The following is a 24,104-nucleotide window of genomic DNA, read 5'->3' as shown; positions in this document are numbered from 1 at the left end:
TGCCATATTTTATATTTCTGTTCCAGTAGCATGTCTGTGTAGAGGAGTTCCTCCATTCTCTGGATGAAGTTTGGCTTATTAATCCAAGGGGAAAGGGGATGCAGTCAACTTCTAGTATCATGGGATGAACTGTCTTGCTGCCTGCAGACGAATTCATGGCACATATTTCTTCTGTGTGAAAATAGAGAGGAGAGTAGTTTGTGGGGTCCAGTGTCTTGTGTCCCAGGTGACCTGCATGTAGAGGTAATTTACGGTAGTCCAGAAAGGCACTATTAGTTTACATGTCCTCCAAATATACAAGTGTATCCCTCTCCTTTTCCTCCCCGCATCTCTAACAAACTGCCAAGCAGAAGAACATCCATTTTAGCTTAGCAGGACTATGGCACAAGCGTGATAGCAACTTATAGTTCTTATCCTGCAGGCTGCAAGACACAGAAGACTTATTAGTAAAGAGGAAAGCCCACATCAGGAGTCTCAAGGGGGGACCCTAGTTCCCTTTCCCATTCTCATGCAAAGGGCAACCATATAGTAAGCTCCCATCTCTCCAGTAGCTGATGAACAACAGGATTGCCTACACTTACAATTGTAATAAATCATTAGCTGTGAGAAGTGTTAGATCAGGACAGGCTTTGGATACCTGCAAGTATGCTCCAATTCACCAACAGCAAGAAAAGATTTTTAAAAGAGTGAGGAGACACTGAACTTTTTATGCAATGAACAGGGAAAAGGTTTGACGTTTCCCCTGAAATTTGTGATGAGCAATGTGTGACCCACAAGAAATCAGACTTAGGTTTAGACAATGGTTTATTATTTAACATTGTTTTATAATCCAGCGACAAGTAATAAATACAGTAACATAAAGCTCTCATCCCCTCCAATACAAAGTAACATTCTCTCCATCTGCCGTATGTACATACTCTTTCTCCCAGTCCCCACCACATCCTGGTTAACCTGGTACTTATAGGGCTGAATGCTCCTCACACAGCAAGGCTGAAAGGCCTGAGTAGCCCCATATCAATTCAGATCTTTGGACAGAAGTGGGTGACTGGGACAGGCACTGGTCCCTACTCCTTATGGACCTAAATGTATGGCCTCTGTAGCAATTATTCATCAATAAATTATCTGACCATTTAGTATTCAGCACTTGGGTGACTGTAGCGTGCACACTAGGGAGTTTCCCAACACCCGAACTTCAAAGCCATATCATTAATCAGCACGATCATGCATGAATTTTTCTTAAATACCAATTTATCCAACCTTGACAAAGGGGAAAAAGAGGGCTTGTGAGAGGACGTGACGGGATGCAAACCTAGGAACGACAACACAGCAATTTGAACACTGGGCGAATTCACATTTGAGTGTTCCGATTAACAATTTGGCTCTGTAGCAGTTATGACAGTGGTCTACAAACTGGGGCTCTGCAGCTGGTGTGAAAATACAACTTCCAGAAAGCCATAAAGGTTGCTTCCAGTACATGGTAGTAGTTGTATTTTTATAAAGCTGTAAAAGCCACAGGTTTGAAACCACTGAGTTATACTACAGACAAAAGCTGAAGGAAGCCAGATAGTGGCACTATGGATAACTAAAGATAAAGGTTCCACCAGAACCTACGTCTGGGCGGGGGGCTGCACATGGTTGCTACAAACAGCTACTGGTTTACAGGTATAACTCCAAGACTGCTTGTGATACCCTCTTTATATGCTGATGTTACAGAGTGTTCCCTGTAACCATACATTTATCTGTCTTATTTATTCGCTGCTATGCATTTGCACTTTATGTAGATGAATTCCTGCAATACAATTGTAGCTCACTCTTGCTAGCCTCCCTTGTTCTTCTTGTTTAATGTATTATCAGTTGCAGCTCATTATATATGTTTATTTTGTTTATCAAGTTTTTAAATAATAAGAATTTGTTCTATATATATTGTTTGATATTTTGATTGGTTCAGCTTTTTTTGTATTGGTATGTTAAAGAGCTGACTGGATGACTGGCATGTACTGCCCAATCAGCTGTTGTGACAATGACCCACTGCTTAGATTTACTGTCCGAAGCTCACCAGCTTTCAGTGTGATTGAGGGCACGCGTCTCTGGGGCTGTGGAGATAATGGCAGCTCTATTGTACAATTATATTAAGGTAATCAGAAGCGATATGGTATGATAAGCTGAGGTCTCCCTTTAAGGTGGACCACAAGGGGAGGCTTATGAACTGACAGGCACCCACTGTGCTAATATACTTTGTGAAATGATTGAAGATTGTCTCAGAATGTACTGCAGGCTATGAGAAGGTATTGCATAAAGTAACTCCCCTAGTTGAAAATAGTAACTGCCCCTTTAACAAAGGAAACCAATGGTTACAACAAGCCTGATGGAGAGAGCTCAGAGAACATTCACCAGGAAATATTAAACAGAATGGTGTCACATAGCTGCCAGACTCTCCACGCATACACTACCAACACATCACAACTACCATAAGAAGACAACTATGCAAACAAACAGATGCAAGACAATGCACTAATAAAACAACTTTGTAATACTTCACATTTCACAAAGGGTAAAAGTTGGCCCTGGCATCATATAAATATCAAAAGAAAATACAGAAATAACCCACAGAGGTACAATGCAGAACTGGACCACAGCACAAATTTAAATACCCACAAAGCACCCAGACTGGCAGTAAACACAAAATAGGTGGCCATTGCTGGTGCCTAGGGAAGATTCTGCCTTTGCTGTCTACTCTGTTTGCAGTAATAAGGTAATAAATCAGCTTGTGATGCACATAAATTCTAGTTATAGGTAAATGTATGGCAATCACTGTACCGGAGCCAATCAGATTCTAGATCTCCAATGAATTAATGAATATGGAAGCTGAAATCTGACTGGTTGTTATGGTTGCCATAGCAGAGGATTTCTGTGTGTGCTGCCCTGGATTCTTGATGATTCAATAGGTCTTGGACAATCATCCCACTATTTTGCAAGTAGGAGAACAGTGAGCAGTTTGCTATAAGTGGCTGATCTCCCCAGCGACAGATAATCTCTTCAAACTGCAAACGCAGCAACAAAGAAACCTCTCCCCGCTCTAAGGCGACTAAAAATGCCTTACCCGCAAAAATCCCAGCAGGCGCTTTTACCATATCACCAAGAGAATAACCAGCAACTTGCATCACTCAGTCTTCCTGAAGTTAGCCCCTTGAAATAGTGTCAGTTGCCCCTCAGCTAATCCTTAGCAGAACAGTAAACCAATAATTATTTAGTAACAGATTTCTGACAAATTATCATTTTGTAGTTTGTTGCTGAGGAGCAAATGAACAAACAACTGACAAAACAACCACCAGCATTAAATACAAACTAAACTTTATGATAGAATAAAAGCATCACTGAGTATTTCCCTTTCTGTAGTCTGTATACATAATCATCATATTATTACAGCACGACTCTTTCACTGGTGGAGGTGGGCACATACAATAAAAACAATAAAAGAAAATCCCCTTTATATGACAGCAGGTAACTAAAATTCATGATGTTATGTTTCAACTCCCATGATGCATCATTTCCAGTTACACTAAAAATGTCCCCCACCATAGGAGGGGCTTTGCTATCACACAACTGTGCACCTATCTCTCCAGGTAAGCGAACATAGCATAAGGGACTGGACTCTGACACCTATTTCTTGGTTTGGGTAAATAACTGTCATGAAGAAAATAACCCCAAGCTGCTACAACGTATTAACCATATTGTATTAATATTTACATGAGGTTCTAATGGGAAGGGAAATATTTGACTGGAGTTTTTCCATCGTGCTGTGGTCCCCAAGATTAAAAAAAAAGAAAGAAAATACAGAACATGGTTCATTCTAGCCGCCTACACCGCTCCATCACCATTAAAAAATAAATATATATTCTTTATATATACTCTATTAACTGGACATGAAGACTAAACGTCATATAGGTAATAATAAACATCTGTAGACGTCCAGGCACAAGGTTCTATATATTATATATACTCTTTTTCTATAGACTAAAAATATCTACACAGGGAATTAACCAATGAACAATGCGCCCCAGTCGCAAACTGTACCACAACACCCACTGGGGGAGGGGACAGGTAACACCATGACAATTCTTTCCTGCTTGTAAAAAAATAAAGAAAATCTTTAAACTCCTCCATAACCAGAGTGATTCTCTCCACTCCTTCCACTATGCAAACGGTAAACACTCTTGTTAAATACTTTGAGTAGACAAAAGACTCGGTTGTAAAATATAGACTCTGCAGTTGGTTATTGCCCCCTCCCTCTGCCTGCCCTGACACCCCATGGACACACGTCAGAGGGGTATAATCACAGGGCAGTGGTAGGAGAAGCATGCAGGGCGCTCTCATCTTGGATCTCTTTTCAATACTTGGTTACATTAGGGCTGCGCTCTCCCCAACGGCCGCTACTCCACAGCCGTCCTTTCAATGTACTCTGTCAGTTGCTTGAACTTCTCTGCAACATAAAAGAACAAACAATTATGTTATTTTTACCAGAGTGAATGTACCGGATAATTTCACATAGTGTAACTAATCAAAGTGCTAGGTTGGGGTTAAAAGCACATTCACAGTCATAGCTATAAATCTGTGAACTTCTGCTTGTGAGACGAATTTATGATTTTTTATTCATGTATGAAAATACATATTTGGTGCTCATACAGATAACTCTCCACTGAGATCATCTGTTGGTGGAGAGTCAGGAGGCCCCCCTACACCCCATACTGTAGGCAGACAGATTGCACGTGATATATTCCTGCTGCCCAACCCTTTCTATAGCGAACAGACGGACAGTCAGCCTTTTTGCACATTTGTGTGTGTGGAGGACGGGAGAGGAAACCGATGACTACACAAGTTCGGTCGAGAGTTAATGAAGGTATATAACACCTTAACACACATAAAAAAAATGTGTTTTTTAAGAACTAAAACTATATCAAGATATAGAAAACTGAAGATAACACAACGAATGTTGAAATTTAAAGGAGAAGTTCAGGGAAATAAAAAATATTCAGTGTGGGCAGGGGGGAACCTATACTTACCAGTCCCCGTGCCCCTGCAGCAATACATCACTGTTGCTGTACTCCAGCCTGCATACTTCATATCTCCCCCCTGCTACATCACAACTTGGCTGATGGATTGCCCACACAGCCAGCCACTCAGTTATCGGGTTGTGACATACCAAGAAAAGGAGAGAAAATTACATTAGGCAAGGTCCAGGAGCCTGATGATAGGGTGCTGTCAGGGCACAGGGACTGGTAGGTATAGATTCTTTATTATATTAAAAAAAAATGTGTATGGCTGCATATGTTAAATGATCATTTATCATGCGATTGTTTAACCAACAACATATGTCTATCCAATGTATATGGCCACCTTTATACACCCGTCACCTCCACAGCAGCATACCCACTTCTGCTGGTTTCTTAAAAAAATCTTGACTGTATTTTACTTGAATTCACCGGGAACTTGGGGAAAACTTTATAAACTATCCACAAGGTACTGGCCATCTGTATATCAGGACAGGCTGCATGCATCTATACATTATTATGAATGGAAGCCTGTACTATATTGGGAGAGGCATTTTACTGACCACAGCTACAGACCACAAGAGACATAAAACATCTCACCTTCATCCAGATTCCCAATCACTGATTGTTTCTTTAGAAAGTCGCTGCACAACTTCTTACTCAGCCCAAAGGCCAACATATTATGTGTGAACGTCCTAAAGGGAGGAAGGTGTAAGAATGAGAGAGGAAGCTGCAAGGAAGGAGGTTACAGATGAATGGTTAATGGGGCAAAACAAGCAAGTGAAGGAAAAAAGTAAAGATGATGTGGGCATAGGGAAAGAGCTGGGTTATGTTTATACACATACAGCAGCATGAGCTACAGATAGCAAGTGCCTATCTCAGTGCTGCAATCAGTGCTCGCTTGCTCTGCCTTCAAAAGGCTTCACTGCAGGACTCTTTATGTAGTCCTATAAGGCCCTATTACACAGAATGATCGCCCATTTTTGGCCAATATCGGGCCGATAATCATCCCATGTAAAGGCAACGATCAGCCGACATGAAAGATGAACATGAACATGTTGAAAGACTAACAACTCAAAGAGCAACGATCTGCTGCCGTCGCTCCGTGGAATAGGAGCGGCTGCAGCAGAGCACTGCTATATGGTATGGGCTGCCTGGACGATCTAGCGATCACCCGGGCAGCCTCCCCCCCCCCCGCAACCTCTCTGCTCCCCCTCCCCCAGACTCACCCACTCACCGCCGTTGCGAGCAATAGCGGCGGCAGCGAGGAGAAAATGAGCACTGACAGCGCTCATTTGCTCCTCTGCATCACCCTGTGGAATACAGCCTTTAAGCCTTTAGGCTGTGTTCAAACACACTGCAGTACTGTTGCGGATAGTGATAAGAAGATGTGCATACAAAAGATCCAATCAGCCGATAAACAATCGCTTTCTAAACCTAAACTAATAACACGTCTTTTATTGAGCATTCTGAGGCCCCCTTCACACGTCCGGAAAAACCGCCCGGATTTCCTATCAGGAAATCCGGACGGATTTCCGGACGCATAGACTTTCATTGGACACGGACACCCTTCCGGAATTTTCCGGAGGGCTGTCCGTTCCGGAAAATAGGACCGGATTTTTAGAACCGGTCCTATTTTCGTCCGGAAATCCGGCCCGGACGCCCCCATAGGAGTCTATGGGAGCGCCCGGACCCCGGACGCTTTCCTGATGCACACCAGGAAAGCGTCCGGAGTTCCACTCACCTTCCGCCTCTGCTCCTGCTGCCTCTTCATCCGCAGGTACCCCCGGCAGGCACTCGCGGCACCCCCGCACCCCCCCCGCGGCCACTCGCGGCACCCCCGCACCCCCCCGCGGCCACTCGCGGCACCCCCGCACCCCCCCCGCGGCCACTCGCGGCACCCCCGCACCCCCCCCCATCCCCACCCCCCGGCGGCCAGGAGACCAGGACAGGTGAGATTAAAACCCCCATCATGCCCTGCTGAAAGGCCATGATGGGAGTTGTACTTCTGCAGCCTGTGGCCATCCAGGTGGCAGAAGTACAACTCCCACCATGCCCCTGCTGACAAGTCATGATGGGAGTTGTACTTCTGCAGCCTGTGGCCATCCAGGTTGCAGAAGTACAACTCCCACCATGCCTTGCTGACAGGCCATGATGGGAGTTGTAGTTCTGCAGCCTGTGGCCATCCAGGTGGCAGAAGTACAACTCCCACCATGCCCCTGCTGACAGGTCATGATGGGAGTTGTACTTCTGCAGCCTGTGGCCATCCAGGTGGCAGAAGTACAACTCCCACCATGCCTTGCTGACAGGTCATGGTGGGAGTTGTACTTCTGCAACCTGGATGGCCACAGGCTGCAGAGGTACAACTCCCATCATGTACTGCAACCTGGGTGACCACAGACTGCAGAAGTACAACTTCCATCATGACCTGTCAGCCAAGCATGATGGGAGTTGTAATTCTGCAAGCTATGACCATCCAATTTGCAGAAATACATGTCCTATTTTTTTTTTCTCATCAGGAAATCCTGAAGGTTTTTCCTGATGGTTTCCTGATGGTAAAAACGGATTACTGTCAGGAAATCCTGATACTATCCTGAAGACATTTAAGGCCTCCTGATCAGGATTTCCTGACAGTAAAAACTGACACGGACGTGTGAATGGGGCCTGAGCAAATATCCAGAATGCAGCGAGAAAATGTACTTGAACCTCTGCAAGGCTTTCATCAGATACTAATTTTGCATGTTGTTTTTGGGCTTGGCAAAAAAAAAAACACATCAATAAAAAATCCAGCAGTTTTTACTGTTTTTTAGCAGTTTCTCTGATGTTTTTTCATTTTAGTGTATATTAATATTGGTATTTTATTTCCACCCTCAATCAAATTTACAAACTGCCAGGGAGCAAAAAAAACACAAAAAGCCCTGAAAAAACGTCAAATGCTAAAATGTCATGTGGGTATTACATTTCCCTACTGACTCTCAACTAACATCTGGAAGCAGTGTTTTTAAACAAAAAATAACACAATGCATACCTTAAAAAGGTTTTGTTTTGTTTTTCAAAAACCTAGTCTGACAGAATCCTAATATAAGTAAATCATCTAACAAATTGTTAAAAACAAAGTATGTTTATTGAAATGGCCAAGTCAGAATCCTAGCTTTAACCCTGGAAAATGCTGTAGCATAGACTAAAGAGGGTTGATAACATAAGCACATGCTAAATCACTACTAAAAAAAAAAAACTATATAGAAAGAAATAAAAATACACATTTACATGAAAATTTCTGCACTGGTATATGCAAATATATATATAATGAGACGTACCCCAGTTGTCCAAACGTGATGTTCTCATTAAACTGCAGACTGTCGTCGCGTTCTTCCTGCGTCATGTGATACCACTTATCTCTAAGATGACAAATCAGAAATGCAATATTTACCATACGCAATAAAAAGTGGCAAACAAACTGCAGGATCTTATACAAACGGAGGGCAATAGAAAGACGCTTATGCAGAAAAATCATTGTGCAGACTCTATCACATATCACTACATGCAGCGCACACAGGACCTTCACACCCATTTATACTATATTAGCGGACTTGTCTATGCTGCATAACATACAGCAGTTCTCACACTGCTTAGACAATCCGAGCAGGAGGATCTCACTGACATGGAGATTTCTTACAGCTCAGCAAATTAGAGCCAGACAACCAAGTGAGTGACCATTTCCCATGCTACAGCCGTGTTCTCTAATTATTCTTACACCACAGATAATAACTAGTTTAGATTTAATCTTAGTGACAGTAAAATGATTTGTGGTTTGCAGGTGGCAGAGTAAAAGCCATCAAGCAGACATGACTAAAGCGATTCTCCAGTATGGCATCATTATCAGCCTTACAGGCAGAAAACAGAAGTTAGAAAGCAGGGAATGGAGACAAAGAGAGCTTAGGACTCTGGGTACACAGCAGAGATCCTTTCAAAAGACATCCTCACCATGATCATAGGTGACATGATCATAGGTTACATCCTCATCGATGCATCCCAGTCAGCTGTGTCTAAACGCCCATCACTGACCTCCTGCTTCGGCCTCACACAATGGGTCACACAACAGACCTTATTTTCACCCACCACTGTTCCATATCTGACCTCACCAGCACATCTCTACAAGTCTCTGATCACAACCTCCTTACATTCTCCTAAACTGTACCCCCCAACTCCAGAACCTTGCCACCCCCATAGGAACCTTAAAAGGGTTTTCCTTTCAAAACCATTTTTACATTACTTAATAGCCCACCCATACATCTCTATCTTTGTAATATCAAGTAATTATGACTTTTGTGCTGTCCCCTCTGGATGCTGAAAGTGAGCAAAACTGAGTCCACTCCGTCACGCTCCTTACTCCTGGCCCCCACCTTCCATGTCGGGGATCATATGACCTCCCTCTCTTTAGTGGGTTGGGTTAGCGTTTCTAACCCTGCCTACTGAACAGAGATAGGACACCTGATGTAAGTGGGCCATGCCTTTCCCCAATCATCGCTCCAGTCTCTGCAGCATTAGGAAGGAGAAGCATTCGTTTAAGGAGGAGCCAAGCATCCTGCCTCCTGCCCTGGCAGCTGCTGAGGTTACTAGTAAGCTTGGGACTCTGGAAGATAAAGTTTTATTCTAGGGCAGTCTCCCCCCCCGACATCTAGTGTACAGTGGCGCTCCTGCCGCATCTTCTCCCATCTATGGATCGTACAGCTCCACTCCTGCCACAGCTGATCCCATCCAGGGGGTGTACATAGCCGAGCACATCCAGCAGTCTCATTCCTTTCTCTATGCATGAAGACAGGGATCAAGTTGCTGGATGCGCTTGGCGCTCTACACCCCCTGGACGGGACAAAATGCAACAGAAGCGCCCTTGTACACCCCCTGTATGGGAGAAGATGTATCAGGGGCGCAAAGACAGTCTCCTGTCTTTCTAGCTGCCACCGTTCTTGAGTTACAAGTTTTTCTAAAAGCCAATCTATAAACCACATTTCCCATCATGCACCTCCCTGATTAGTCTGTTTGCGTACTAGCCCCCTTAGCTATCTTTCCTGCCCGCTGCTGTCATTACTATTGCACATTAAACACGAGACCGATTTCACTGATTTAGCATCACATCACCACTGTATGTATTCCATACTAGCTGATGATGTAGCAGAGCTGACATGCGCATGGTGTAGCAGAGCTGACATAACAGGCATCTGTTTACTGGGGGTGAGGGTGTAGTGTAGGTTTAGGTCTCTGCTTGCTGACTGTGAATGAGAACATTCTAGTTCCATCCAGACTCTAAGAACATCCATAACACTTACAATATACAAAGCTGTGACACAAGAACAGGTACATATGCCTGCATCAACTGACAGCAAGCAGAGATAGAACTATAATGTTTCATATTACAGAAACCTAGGCTCAGGGACACATGTAAGTCTATGGAAGCAGCACTTTCACTAGCAGTGAACAGGTGTATGAAGACGACGGGGGCCCAGGTTACCAAGCCAATAGAAAGCTAAACCGACCCCCAAAGAGGAGATCACAGTTTTTAATATCAGAATAAACGTTAAGTTTTAGTATATTCCCCAGGCAGTGAGTTATATCTTACTTATCATCCAGCTTTTTAAAAAAATAGCAAAGACAAAACTAAATTCATCATCTTTTCCCCATTTCACTTTACTTCCCTCCTACCTATCTGTCAATTACAATAAATGCCTGCATTCACTCTGACCTGTCCTGGGATAACTGTCCACAGTCCACTATCTTGGGATTCCAACCACATATCCAGGCCCTTACCATCTCCTGCCGCCACCATCTCAAAAACATCTTTTGAATCTGCTCTTTCCTCAACTCATTAAACCTGCTGGTACATGCCCTTATCTCCTGCTTGGACTCCTGCAACAGCCTCCTCTCTATCAAGGCTGTTGGAAGACCAGCAAGGCTCTCCATCTAACAGCCTTGCTGGTCTTGAATCTTCAGCTCTGCTGCCTGACTAAGGGTACTATTATACGACCCAATAATAACTGTAAACAAGCGCTGATTTGCTAGATCGGCGCTCAATTACTGGTCCTATTACACGGCCTAACAATCGTTTAACAAGGGCTGCATGGACATCGTTACCTATGTCCTTGCAGCCCTTGCTTAAACTGCATGCATTACCTGTCCATGGTCCAGGGCTCCCCTTGCGGTCTGCTTTTTCCCGATCCCATGCGCTGCATCTTCAGAGCCCCCTGTCTGAGCTGACAGGCCACTTAGCCAATCACTGGCTGTGACAGTCCTGGCCAGTGATTGGCTGAACGGCCTGTCAGCTTAGACAGGCCGCTCTGAAGCTGCAGGACACGGGGCTCGGGGAGAAGCGGACCACAAGGGGAGCCCTGGACCATGGATGGGTAATGTATACACTTTACAAATCGTCAGCCGCGCATTGCTATTACACATAGCGATGTGCGGTCGGTGCCCGACAATTATATGTCCAAACCTAAATTAACGATCAGCCGATAATCGTTGTCATCGGCTGATGGTTGTGTTTATTACACGGAACTAGAGATGAGCGAACCGGGTTCGGGTTAGAGTCCATCCGAACCCGAACGATCGGCATTTGATTAGCGGTGGCTGCTGAACTTGGATAAAGCCCTAAGGCTATGTGGAAAACATGGATATAGTCATTGGCTGTATCCATGTTTTCCAGACAACCCTAGAGCTTTATCCAAGTTCAGCAGCCCCCGCTAATCAAATGCCGATCATTTGGGTTCGGATGGACTCAAACTCGAACCCGGTTTGCTCATCTCTACACGGAAGGATAATCGGCCAGATAGGGCCGATTCGTCCAATCGTTCCGTTAATAGGGCCCTAATCCACTTTGCCCCCTAGGCCAATCCATTCTTTATTTGTTGCCCACCAAATTTAATTTAAACTGTTAACAATGACTTACAAGGCCATCCATAACCTGCACCCCTAGTAACCAGATACCGCCAGTCACGCAATCTCCGATCCGGAGAAGACCTCTATTTGTGTTCTCCCTTTGTCCACTCCTCACAAAACTACCTCCAAGATTTTTCCCAAGCTTCTCCCACACTCTGCAGCTCACTACCCTGACATATGGGCTCTCACCCATAAAGACCTTCAAAAGAAACTTAAAAACTAATCTATTCAAAATAGGTTACAACCTACATTAACTCTTATCATGTGTTCAGCCCTCTAGAATCAAATGTGCTTTAAAAATAAATAATAATAATAATTTGTTGAACTGGCAGTGGTATGACGAGAGCCGCAAGAAGACAACCTCCTCTACTTCTCCCAATATATTATCTGTTAAGAAAATGTCAAAAAATACAAGAGGGCTCTGAAGATACAAGAGTCAGTGCTCGGCACCATTGTCGGGGGCTGTAATTACACTATAGCAGCTGATAGGGAGAGCAGTCATTAGGCACCGTCCTGTGCTGGGGGCGTCCTCATGTGCAGCTGCATAACAGTGGTCCTGTCACTGACAGCCTGCGTCTTTGAGGGCACGTGTGGGGATGATAAATGGAAAGGGGCTGATGGGTGTGAAAGCAGCATTTATCGTTTCAGAGCTCTATAGTACTATATTCTGCTGTGCTGCCGAGTGGGTTGGGATTAACCCTTTATTTTTTGTTAGACCAAAATGTTACCAAATGTAAAACTATAAAAGATTAAGTTTCCATCCAGCATGAGGCAAATACAATGACAAAATGCAATGTACTGCATCCCACAACAATGCTATAGACTGCAAATGAAAAATAACAGGTGCCTGCTGCAAAGTCTAGTGTGCCCTGGCGTACTTTACAAAAAGGGCACACATTTTTGCGCAAACCACCCGCCTTTGGTCTCCAAGGCAGGGAGACGGCATGGCCCACCTGGCTATATGAAAGGTACAGTGTGTCTCTTTGACCTAACAGCTATCGAAAAAAAAGTGTCAGCAGTTATGATTGTGAATCTCATCTGTCAGATTTACGTTAAACTCAATATGCTTCTTTCCTCCTCCATAAAACGCACAAAATAATTGAGAAAGTGAGGGTCCTCGCACTGTGGAACGGCTTTGGATGCTCTCAGTCGAGGAGTCACTTATTTTTGAACCAGCAATAACTTGTCTACAGTCTACACTATCCTGCTGGGTGATCAACAGGACTGACACATCTATAATCTAATAAGAAAATGTAAAAATGTTCCCTATAGCACAAAACCAGCACTAAATCACCAGAGGCCATAAAAAATAAAAGTCAGTTTGTGAAGACTGCCATACTGTGTGCAAAAACACATGCAACATATCAGTTTATAATAAGGATGCTCAAGCAATGATGTAACCACTGCACTCTGAATGCATAGGCCGCATTCACTGTGATATCACTGCTGCTTTCTGCAGAAAGAACAAGATATATTATCAGAGAGGTCACCTCTGCTTCCTAAGGAATTTATAGACTATTCTCTGTTATGTCACCTATATACCCTGAAGGTAATGGATAGGCTGCAAACTCAGTGATATAGCCTGCTTGCTCAGTAAAAAAGCAGCAGTGACACTCTCAGTGATGACACCTCTATTCTGTAATAAATGCTTAGGCTACTTTCTCAGTGATGACACCTCTGTTCTGTAATACATGCATAGGCTGCATTTTCAGTGATGTCACAGTTGCTCTAACAAATAGAAAGGCTAGTGATTTAACATTTACACATTTAAGTAAATATGATACATATATTATTGCACGTTTCACATCTTGTAAACGTAGGATGAACCAACCTCTCCTCCTCTTCTTCCCCTGTGTTCCCTCTGGAGCGGCAGCAGAAATAGGGTCAGCAAAGATTAGATGTTAGAGGTCATAGCAGATAGAAGAAATAAAGAATGACAACAACACGTGGCAAGGGAAGCTATGACATCGCTAATTATCCTGGGCTCTGCATGCTACTATAACAATGAGATGGACCATTTATAGGACTTTATCCTTCAGATCAGAAAGGTAATGTTTCATACCCTCCATAGGTGCAAAACACGTCACAGGTCTGGGGCAGAGGTGAAATAATCCTTCCCCAATTCCAAAATTTCAGTAAGGTACATTTCAGTGCTGACCCCACTACCATCACTTTGCAATGCAAATCTGTGATCTACACCCAGCTAGTCTGCTGACAGTGTATCACAGGGTGACGTAAATGCTCTCAGTGACACTTCTCTTGCGCCATTAAAGCCATCGCAGACGGCAGCATGAATCGTATAACACCTGCTGCTGCTCTTCAGAGCAAAAGTGATCTCTGGGGACAGCAAGAGGCTAATTAGAGAAGAATGTCAACATGTTTATAAAGCCGCTATATTGTGGTGATTACAGTCTCATTATCTGTTATGTGACTCTAGTAAAGGTCGTCTTAGTAATGAGATGAAACAGAAGGTTAGAAGACGGCTGGAGGGCGCAATCATGGCAGTCGGCGCCAAGCGAAACCTTTATATTATTAAAGTCATCTGTTATAACAGGCAATAAAGGTCTAAAGCAGAGAATAAAAAAGAATGGGGGTTCAATGGAAAGATCTTGGGGTCTGTTTAGTACTTTACATATAAAGACTCCGTACCTGGTTGTGGGTGATCGCTTTCTTCTCTCACAATGTACGGCATCGAAAAATGCAGCATTCCAAAAGCGCAGCGAGTGCCTGTAACCAAAACAACAAAAATCAGCAACACTTTATATTCTGGTCAAATAAACCACACCACCATAACATTAAAACAATGTTAACTATTGACAAATATCTATAACAATTGAAGTGTATAACATTGCTTATCTTGTAAGAATGACACCTGTCAAGGATTGAGATATAATATGCAAGAGGTGAACAGCAGTTTTTTGAAGTTAATGTGTTGGAAGCAGGGAAATAGGCAAATGTAAGAATCTGAACAACTTTAATAAAAGCCAAATTAAGATGGCTAGATGACTGGATCGGAGCAGCTACAAAACAGGTCTTGTGAGGTGTTCCTGGTATGGAGTGGTTAGTACCTATCAAATGTGGTCCAAAGGACGACAACTGGTCATTAACACCAAAGGTTTACTGATGCATATGGGGAGTGAAAGCTGGCATTTGATCCCAATCCACAGAAGAGCTACATTAGCACGGATTACTAAAAACTTTAATGACAGCTATGACAGAAAGGTGTCAGAATGCAAAGAGCATTGCACTTTTCTATAAAAGCGTTTGGGCCCTATTCCACGGGACGATTATCGTTCAGATTATCGTTAAATCGTTCGAATCTGAACGATAATCGTTCGGTTGAAATGCAGTTAACGATTAACGACCGAACGAGAAATCGTTGATCGTTTAATAAGACCTGGACCTATTTTTATCGTTGCTCGTTCGCAAATCGTTCGCATTGAATAAGACATCGTTCGGTCGTTCTCAATAGATACGAACGCAATAGCGAATAAATAGCGAAGAGAAACGATCGCAATTACGATCATAAGTAACGATTATCGTTCCATGGAAATGAGTGAACGTTTTCAGGTCTTTCGCAATAGCGGTCGTTTGAGATAGTTAATCGTTAACGATTATCCAAACGATAATCGTCCCGTGGAATAGGGCCCTTTTCCTCGCCACAGACCAGTCAGAATGCCCATCTGGTCTCCTGGCCATCACGGAAAGCACCCACAATGGGCTTGTAAGCTTCAGAAATGACTCAGAGAAATAGAAGATGTTGGCCTAGTCCAACCTTATTTTCTTTTACAAGTGAACAATGATGCACTATGGGGAAGAAAGCAAGCCAATGGAGTTAGTGTTGGCTCTCGGGGGTGCTCTGAAAGGGCAACTTTAAATGCAGCTCTTGTTCTTGGTGTGATAATTTTCTCCCAGGTAGATCTGTTACAGTAGGAGGAGTTACTGCAGATATATCGGATATGATCTGTTGTCGTACAAGCGGGGTCGTATACGCATTAGTGTGCGACTGGGGATTGTTTTACATCGGTAATCTAAATAAGAGATTTTATGAGCATGCCAAATCGCTCTGCACAGGAAAAGGGGTACCACGATTAATACAACACATTAAAGAGGTACATAGTACTTTCAGCGCTAAAGTTCATGAGTTTAGAATGGGTTCCGAGAAAAAGATGTTATTGCAAAGAGAAGCAATAAGGATTCTTTTCACCAACGCACAAGGCTTATGCGGTCTAAATAATAGAATTGGCCTTTCTATGTTTCTTTAATTGACCCTGGTTTGTATCTATGTTTTTTTAAAAAAATTCTTTTAGCATTTTCGTATAATTTTTTTGCATGTATCGTATAATTTACATACAGTATACACAGAATAATATCCTTTACAAAAGCATACATAACACATTTAACAGTATGGAGCAAGGATGGCTGTCGCCACTAAACAGAAAACCAGGCAAATTGGGCAATACATAGCAACAGCTTGATGAAGACATATGATCAGGCAATATAAAACTAATAGCGGTAAGACATTAAAGCAGCACTATATAAGGGGGTGTTTCATTATTCACATGACCATGTCTAAAGAAGTGAGAGCATATCCTGAAGGCATATCACCGTTCGGGGGGAGTTACACCACAGATCCCATATTTTCCCAAACTTACTGGGACATTTCCTATGTTGATATATGATACATTCATACGAAATTGTGTTTACAAGGGAAATCCACATATCCACAGTGGGGGGCCTCCTATCTATCCACCTAAGGGCGATAGACTTTCGCGCCAAGAAAAAAATCTCTCGTACAAAATAGCCGTATGGTGGGTCCACACCTCCTCGCTCAATGCACCAAATAGGCATACTGTGCGATCTAGAGGCACCTGCAAGGGACACATGTCAGATAGTATGGCAACCACCTCCCGCCAGTACGCCTGTAGTTTGGGGCACTCCCAGATCATGTGCCAGAAACCAGCCGGCTCGTACATACACTCGGGCAAGAAGGTGAGGGGATTCTACCCATCCTGTGTAGACGTATGGGGGTACGGTAACTCTGGTGAATAATGTAAAGTTGGGTAAGTCGATTATTGATGGAGGGAGAGACAAGAGTATGAGAATTTAACATGTGTTCATAGGATTCATCAGACATTATAGGGATGTATTCTCTCCCATCGGTCTACCACTGGAAGGGGGTTGGCGGCCGCCTTGAGGCGGATGAGGTGAGAGTATAACTGTGATATCAGTCCCCCAGGTCCCTGAGACAGAATGACTCCAATGAGTGGATATGAAGAAATAGGTGCAACAGCACCACCAAACCGTGTATGTAGTAAATGGCGTAGTTGTAAGTACTGGTAAAAATGTGTATTGGGAATGTCACGCGTTTCCTTCATTTTCTCAAAGGTGCGCACAAGACCATTTTTATAGACATCCACCAAGTAACAAACTCCTTTCTCTTTCCAATAATGCGCGTCTGGGAATGTATGTTTTTAAATTTACATATTTTAATTTTTGTAAAACCCCTTCTACTGACGTCAGGTCACAGGCCTTTTAAGCCACTGACACAGGTGAAGAGGTGACGTCAGAGGAAGTGCTGTAATTAGCTTGAAACAGCTGTCACAAGTAGTGGAGGGTGCTGGCGACCACGCCGTCATCTGCTAGAGATTATCTGGATGAGATTTTAACAGACGGAATAAAAGCAAGTTTTAATGGTGCACTCTCGTTTCTCTCATTACTAGTATTCAATGGACTTTGTGTTTCTAGAGTAGTTTGCACCACCAGAACTTCAATCACCTCCTCTTTCCCCACCGATCTGCTAACCCTTTGGGATTGCTGTTCCCAAGTATCCCGTAGTGCCGACTGCTGTATCTTTTTTCTAGTAGGATTTAGTGTAATGCTGGGGGCAATTGTTCAGGAAACCTTGGATCCTGAAATTCATGTGGCTGTTATGCTGACATGTACCATCTACCTAAGAATTGTTGGAAACCACAACAAAACCCATGATGGCAGCAGTATTCCATAATGGTGGTGGCGATCTACTTGTCTAATATTGTGGAACCTGAGGTTTATTGTTATGGCTGAAAATGGGGAGAACATTACTTCAGCAGTGTTCCATCGTTGCAAGACATTACGCGATACCCACTAGATTTTATATTAATGAAGCAGTTCACAAAAAATTATTATTGGGCCCCCAAGTATACTCATCACGGCTGATCGGTGTCCCGTGGTGCTGTTTAAATCCGATGCATGCTCACGTCAGCCTCTGCTGTGACTCCTCTTCTGTGTCCTGTGATTAAACGCCGGAAGTCATGCGCTTCCATAGAGAATGCATTGAAGCGCGTGAGTTTCGGAGTACAATCACAGGAGACAGAAGAGGAGTCACAGCAGAGGCAGACGTGAGTACGTGCCGGATTTGAACGGCGCTGCGGGACCGGAAAAAAGCTGCACCCCAGGACAACGATCAGCTTTGGTGAGTATACACGCCAGCGCCAAGTGGGGGGACCAATATTAATTTTTTGTGAACTGCTTCTTTAATACAAAATGATCAAACTACAACAACCAATTATATACCAGCTTTCAGTAATCTACCGGATGTGACTGTGTTCCCGCTTGTATGCAAATTCATGAATTTAAAACCTTGTCCCCTTGCATTCTACAATGGCTAAGTAATGTTGCTGGGACTTTTTGCAACACAATTTGACTGTTTGAGTATACGGAATGGGGGGGAGGGGGGTGTTCAAACGCATATTGGGACCACAGTGTGAACATGCGGCCTTAGGCAGAAACCTATTCCCATAGTTAAAATAGAATTCAAAAAGTTCAGCAAGTTTCTGAACTACTAAACTCTCTAGATATTCAGCCAGTATACAGGTATAATTTTGGTATGCTGGAATTTTCTTCTGGGGTTTAGATATAATAATTTTAATGCCACAACTTACCATATGGGCTGCTGCTTTAAGTGTGTGTACAGGTAAATCTTCTCTCCTTTCTTCTCATCTGGACTTTGCAGGGGAACTGAGAAAAGAGCACAATCATGATATGGCAATATAATGTATGGTTAGAACAATAATATCCAATAGCAGGACTAAGGTAAGATTGACTCACTGTCATTGGACGGTTTCTCTCTTGACGGCTCATCACTTTGCCTGGTGGAACAAAGGAAAAATATATAAGCTCCCTGCAGACAGACCAAAGGCCACTGCATTAAGAGCTACTACATATTATTTTTGATAGTTGCCAGCAAATTGAAGCTTTAACAAAGCTGAAACTAAGTCATGAGCTATTACTTATTACAACTTCTTCCACTCATAACAATCCTCTGTCAGCCAACCATATCAGCACTATAAATCTCTATTCTTTATTGATGCTTAAACACTCAGACCCCAAACCATAAAAACTTTGTCATAAGCATTTTTTATAGTGACAGGAAAAATGAAGGAAAAATAAGCAGATGGCTAATACAGATAAGCATTTCCTTACATAAGTCAGAAAGGGCAGCTTTCTATGTAGAAAACAACTTCTTAAAGGTCCTAAATAGCACACACAATATAGTGGGAAACAAAGCATGAGGTTGCCCTAACCTGGTGTCTGAGTAAGCATTTGATTCTAGTACAGGTCAAGAGTAATACAAAGCATGCAGTACCACACACTAATGTAAAGAGGCGCTACAGCCAGTCAGAGTATGCACTTCAGAAAGTGAAGTGTTTTATTACTGAAGTGCCCGATCTTTCAGCTATTCATACATACTGTTGACCAGACTACTTGCAGACTTCTATGTTGATTATGGTCTCAAGTTACAATGGTCCAAAAAAAAAAAAAACATTGTACGTTGAAAATACTGTGACCCAAGGTTATTGTAATTTGAGGGGCAACTTATGTATAATCTGATTTTATTGGCAACCATGCAAAAGAACAGATACACATTAAATCACACGCAATAAACTGCGACCTGCAAGTTTGAGGGGCAACTTAAGTTAAGTGGATGTGTGGATGAGCATTTCGGCCAAGTATGGCCTTCATCAGCTCAGCGATAGTACTACCTCTGAGCTGATGAGGGTCAAGCTTGGCTAAAACTCTTCCTTTATATACCTGATATTTTCTGCACTTTAATGAAACAGCAGAACTAACTTGGCGAGTGCAGGGTCTTATCTATTACTGTACAAAGCTTTATTTACATACATTTGACAAATCTTTACAAGTATACTGAGAAGTGCAGTAATAGACACAGAGCTATAAATGTGTAACTAATATTTACTAATGACTTTGTCCAACATGTTACTCACTCATTCTTCTTGGTTAGGGGTCCCTTTAATTTGCTCTCTAGACCCCCAAAAAAACCCTTCATGTTCTCTGTGGTGACAGATGTTGTTCTCAATAGTCGCTCCACATTATCCTTCTTCTCGGCCAGCCAGCTGTTGGCAGACTTCAGATAACCGTCAATGCTTCCAGTACTCACTGGCTTCTCTCGGGAGTCTGTCGGAGACACGTGTGGTTTACCTGAAAACAGTGACAAGTAGATTTTTCTTGTGTTAATTTACATCCATGTCCTCTTAAACATCTATTGTCTGCTGTGTAAAATGTGATGCCAATGCTGGTAATTAATGGATGTCTTGATAGGCAGATATGCTGGCATTGTGCCAGCTTATCGCGTATACACAGGCCTCTCACCGATGTAATAGTAGGTAAAGCACATGGTCATCAAGTTCTTGGCAGGACCAAAGTCATCCATCTGGTAGCACCTAAAGAAAAACACAAAAAGAAAAAGGAGGATGAAAGGATTAAAGAGGGGGAAATTATTTAAACCTCAACAAAGGCCATTCAGCCTGGCACCTGGATACTTACTCAAAGAGGACAACAGCAAACGATTGCACCAGCCTGTAAAACGTCTGTTCTGAAACACACTTGGAATTGCAGCGCTGTGGAGTCAAAAGGGTTAATTACATGAGATCCTACATAAAGTATATAGATACATGATATAATATGGCTAAAATAATTGGCTAAATACTCATAAATCTGTAAAGTGCCTCTGATAATGTCCAAAACAGAAATAAAGTATAAAATTTAATAAAATCATACAAATTAAAATGAGTAATGGAGGAAGGCAGTAACACTAGGCCCATAAGAAGAGGGCCAAAGGTGGAAATCTAAACCATGGAATCACACATGTACCATAAACCGTACAAATTGTCTTAAACATAACAGTAATGGAGTCACAGGTTGGAAACACTAGTGGATCGTGACCCATGTTTAAGTACCCTGGTGAAGCCCTCCACAGATCTCAATTTAGTTCAAAGCCCACACTGCTTCTCTACACAAAGGTTGTATAGAAACAAAATGAGCTCACCACAGGTACAGTCTGTATCAATTACCTGAGCGCTGACAAAGCGAGCAAACCATTCCCGTCCCTTTCCATTCTCCATACTGCAGAGCTCCCCAAACCGGGCCTTCTCCTCCTGGTCCACATCCTCCCTGTATAAATAATTCAGACAAGCATGATATAAGGATACATCAATCACCATTTTCATAACCTCTGAAATAATACAGGAATAATGGTTGGTTCGTAAACATTCTGAGCCAAATGGACTCTAACCAGTGATGGACCTCTAGTCAACACTGCAGCCACCCAGGTTACCATATGCCCAATCGAGTAACAATGTGATGTGATTGAATGCACTCTTGGTTCATTCGAGCAGGTATATCTTCAGCCTGGCTGTATCAGATTGGCAATTGTTTACAGACAGGCACTTTAATACAGTCTTTATTCCCTATCCTGTGGAGAGGGGATAAATGATTATGGTGGCAGAGCTGCTTTAAAGGGCATGTATGGTATGGTATTGTAATTATTTTTATATTATGCTCAAAAAGGTGTGGGTTTACAAAAACAAAACAAAAAAAAAACCTCACTTACCTCCCTTGCTCCCCATGGGATCCCAGAGTGCCTTTCTGCAGCAGGGCGCTTCCGGGTCTCTAGATGCGTCGGTAGGACTTCTCTGCGGTCACTGAGTGGCTGAGAAGGCCTGTGATTTATCTTCTACAGACCCCAACATACCCCAACTGCAGAGACAGTACAAATGACTGTACTCACCCCTCAGTTTGCTGCCATTATGGCCTCAACAAATACATGCAGAAGGAGACTGCTAAGACCAGCAATTTGCTGCAGTGTCACATGCTTAAAGTGTCACTGTCATTATAACTTTCAAAATCTAAATCAACAGTAAAATGTGAAAAATAAAGTACATTCATTATTTATTTATTTTTTAGTCATCATGGAAAACACAGCACTTCCTGCTTTGTGAGAGTTTTTCTCTCAAAGAGTCAGAAAACAGGAAGTCCTTTATTTCCCAGGCCATCTGAGTGCTCACAGAGAAGGCAGTCATGTGACTGATGGACACATTGAGCCGTGACTCTCTGTACTGGCCTGGAATTCCTGTGTTTAGTCTTTTTTAAAACCAGCAAAAGTCAGAAAATCTGCCCTCAGGAGACTGGACCTGGATTTCTGGTAAGTTCAGCTTTTTACAGCATGATAAAAAAAAAAAAAAAAAATGTATATTGCAAACTTGCTTCATTTGACATCTACTGTTGATTTACATTTTGAATGCTATAACGACAGGTACACTTTAACCCCTTCCCGTCAGCAATCTGTATATATGCGTCCTTACTGCACATACCCCGTGCAGTAGGAATGTATATATACGTTCCTGACACTGACGTGGCTTCCTGATGTGTCCGGGGCCGGAGGTGATGAGAGTCAGCTGCGTTCCCGCAGCTGACTCATTAACCCCTTCAACGCCGTGACCAACACCGATCACAGCGTTTAAGGTGCTCAGTGACAGATTAAGCATCGGGACCCGATCACATGTGCCGACAGGCGGGGGTAAGATCCTTACCTCCATCCTGTCGGATCCGCGATCTATGTGTAGAGTCTGCTCTCAGGCAGGCTCTATACATAGATCGCTGATAACACTGATCTATGCTATGCTATGGAATAGCATAGATCAGTACATGCAATCTAATGATTGCATATTTTACAGTAAATTAAATGTAAAAAATTTTTTTATAAAAACGTTTTTAAAAGTATTAAAAAAAACCTTATAACCCAATAAAAGTTTAAAAGACCCCCTTGCCCATTATAAAAATAAAAATAAATAAACAAACATATTACATATCGTAGCATGCGGAATTGTCCGATCTATTAAATCGCGGTGAACGGCGTAAACGGGGGAAAAAAACGCACCAGGATTACTGATTTTATTAAACTGTTACACTAATATGATATTAATAAAAACTAGAGATCATGGTGCAAAAACATAAACCCCAACCAGCCCTGTAGGTGGAAAAATAAAAGCGCTATGGCTCTTAGAAGGCAGGGAAGAACATTACATTAATCTGACTCGGACTTTTGTGCATCAAAGGGCTCTGTCTTGAAGAGGTGTTATTATTCAGGAAGTGCTCTGTGCAAAGGAAACAAGCTTCCTCCATGGAATCAGTGGAGGTAACTATATATTATTGCCTATTCAGTCACCTAGATTCTGTGTATTTACAACCCTTCCAAACAGTGCTCTTATTAATAGCTCGTCTTCTCTCATCTACTGGATATGGAGAATACAGAACAGACGAGCACAGTAATCCCCGCCTGAAGCCATTTATGTATTTTTATCCATCTACAGTAACCCTTTGCTTTCTTCTATTGAACTCCCTACTGCTTCTAAATAACCTGACCCCTGCCCCTCACCGACAGCTCTTTCAGGGCAGTTTGTGGCGCTACCCTTTTCCTCAATCGCCTCACATTATAGCTATAATCCATCCACAGGGGTACATAAGCCCCTCCCATCTATAGCGTCTCTTCGAATCCTGAGGTTTTCTGTCCTCATGTCTGCAAATCCTCCTCGTCTCTCTTCCCCGGAGCCTGATTCTGCTTGGTTTGAAGTTGTTAGTTTTGGATGACTGGACTCAGCGTTGAGATTAGAAATAAATAAAATGGCTGGTAGAATGTGCACTGAGCCCAATGCTGTGGACAGTAAGGTTTGTTATCCCGCTGTGGTTGTTATTGACAATTAAATACGGCAGGTAAACATGCGGCATAATAACCATTCAAGAGAGAGAAGTAATACTAATACCAAAGCCTCACTATGCCAGATTTTG

General features: G+C 42.8%; 1 protein-coding gene across 2 annotated transcripts in view; it reads right to left on the bottom strand.

Moving 5' to 3' along the window:
- Nucleotides 1–791: 791 nt before the first annotated feature.
- The window catches only part of KIAA0513 (KIAA0513 ortholog), a 47,013-nt gene continuing 23,700 nt past the window's right edge, over nt 792–24,104 (bottom strand). The window contains exons 3-13 of one of the 2 annotated variants that reach the window (XM_069966304.1): nt 21,332–21,431; nt 20,805–20,878; nt 20,631–20,701; nt 20,246–20,459; nt 19,068–19,108; nt 18,902–18,977; nt 14,628–14,705; nt 13,810–13,839; nt 8,366–8,446; nt 5,649–5,743; nt 792–4,480 (exon numbers count right to left, since the gene is read on the bottom strand). In XM_069966304.1, the coding sequence (XP_069822405.1) occupies nt 4,431–4,480; nt 5,649–5,743; nt 8,366–8,446; nt 13,810–13,839; nt 14,628–14,705; nt 18,902–18,977; nt 19,068–19,108; nt 20,246–20,459; nt 20,631–20,701; nt 20,805–20,878; nt 21,332–21,431 (910 nt within the window). In that variant the 3' untranslated portion in view covers nt 792–4,430. The remainder of the gene's footprint in view (nt 4,481–5,648; nt 5,744–8,365; nt 8,447–13,809; nt 13,840–14,627; nt 14,706–18,901; nt 18,978–19,067; nt 19,109–20,245; nt 20,460–20,630; nt 20,702–20,804; nt 20,879–21,331; nt 21,432–24,104) is intronic. The other variant, XM_069966305.1, reaches the window with a different exon arrangement.

This window comes from Dendropsophus ebraccatus, chromosome 4 (genome assembly GCF_027789765.1).
Source record: "Dendropsophus ebraccatus isolate aDenEbr1 chromosome 4, aDenEbr1.pat, whole genome shotgun sequence".
NCBI lineage: Eukaryota > Metazoa > Chordata > Amphibia > Anura > Hylidae > Dendropsophus > Dendropsophus ebraccatus.
This window is presented reverse-complemented; position numbering and strand designations above follow the sequence as displayed.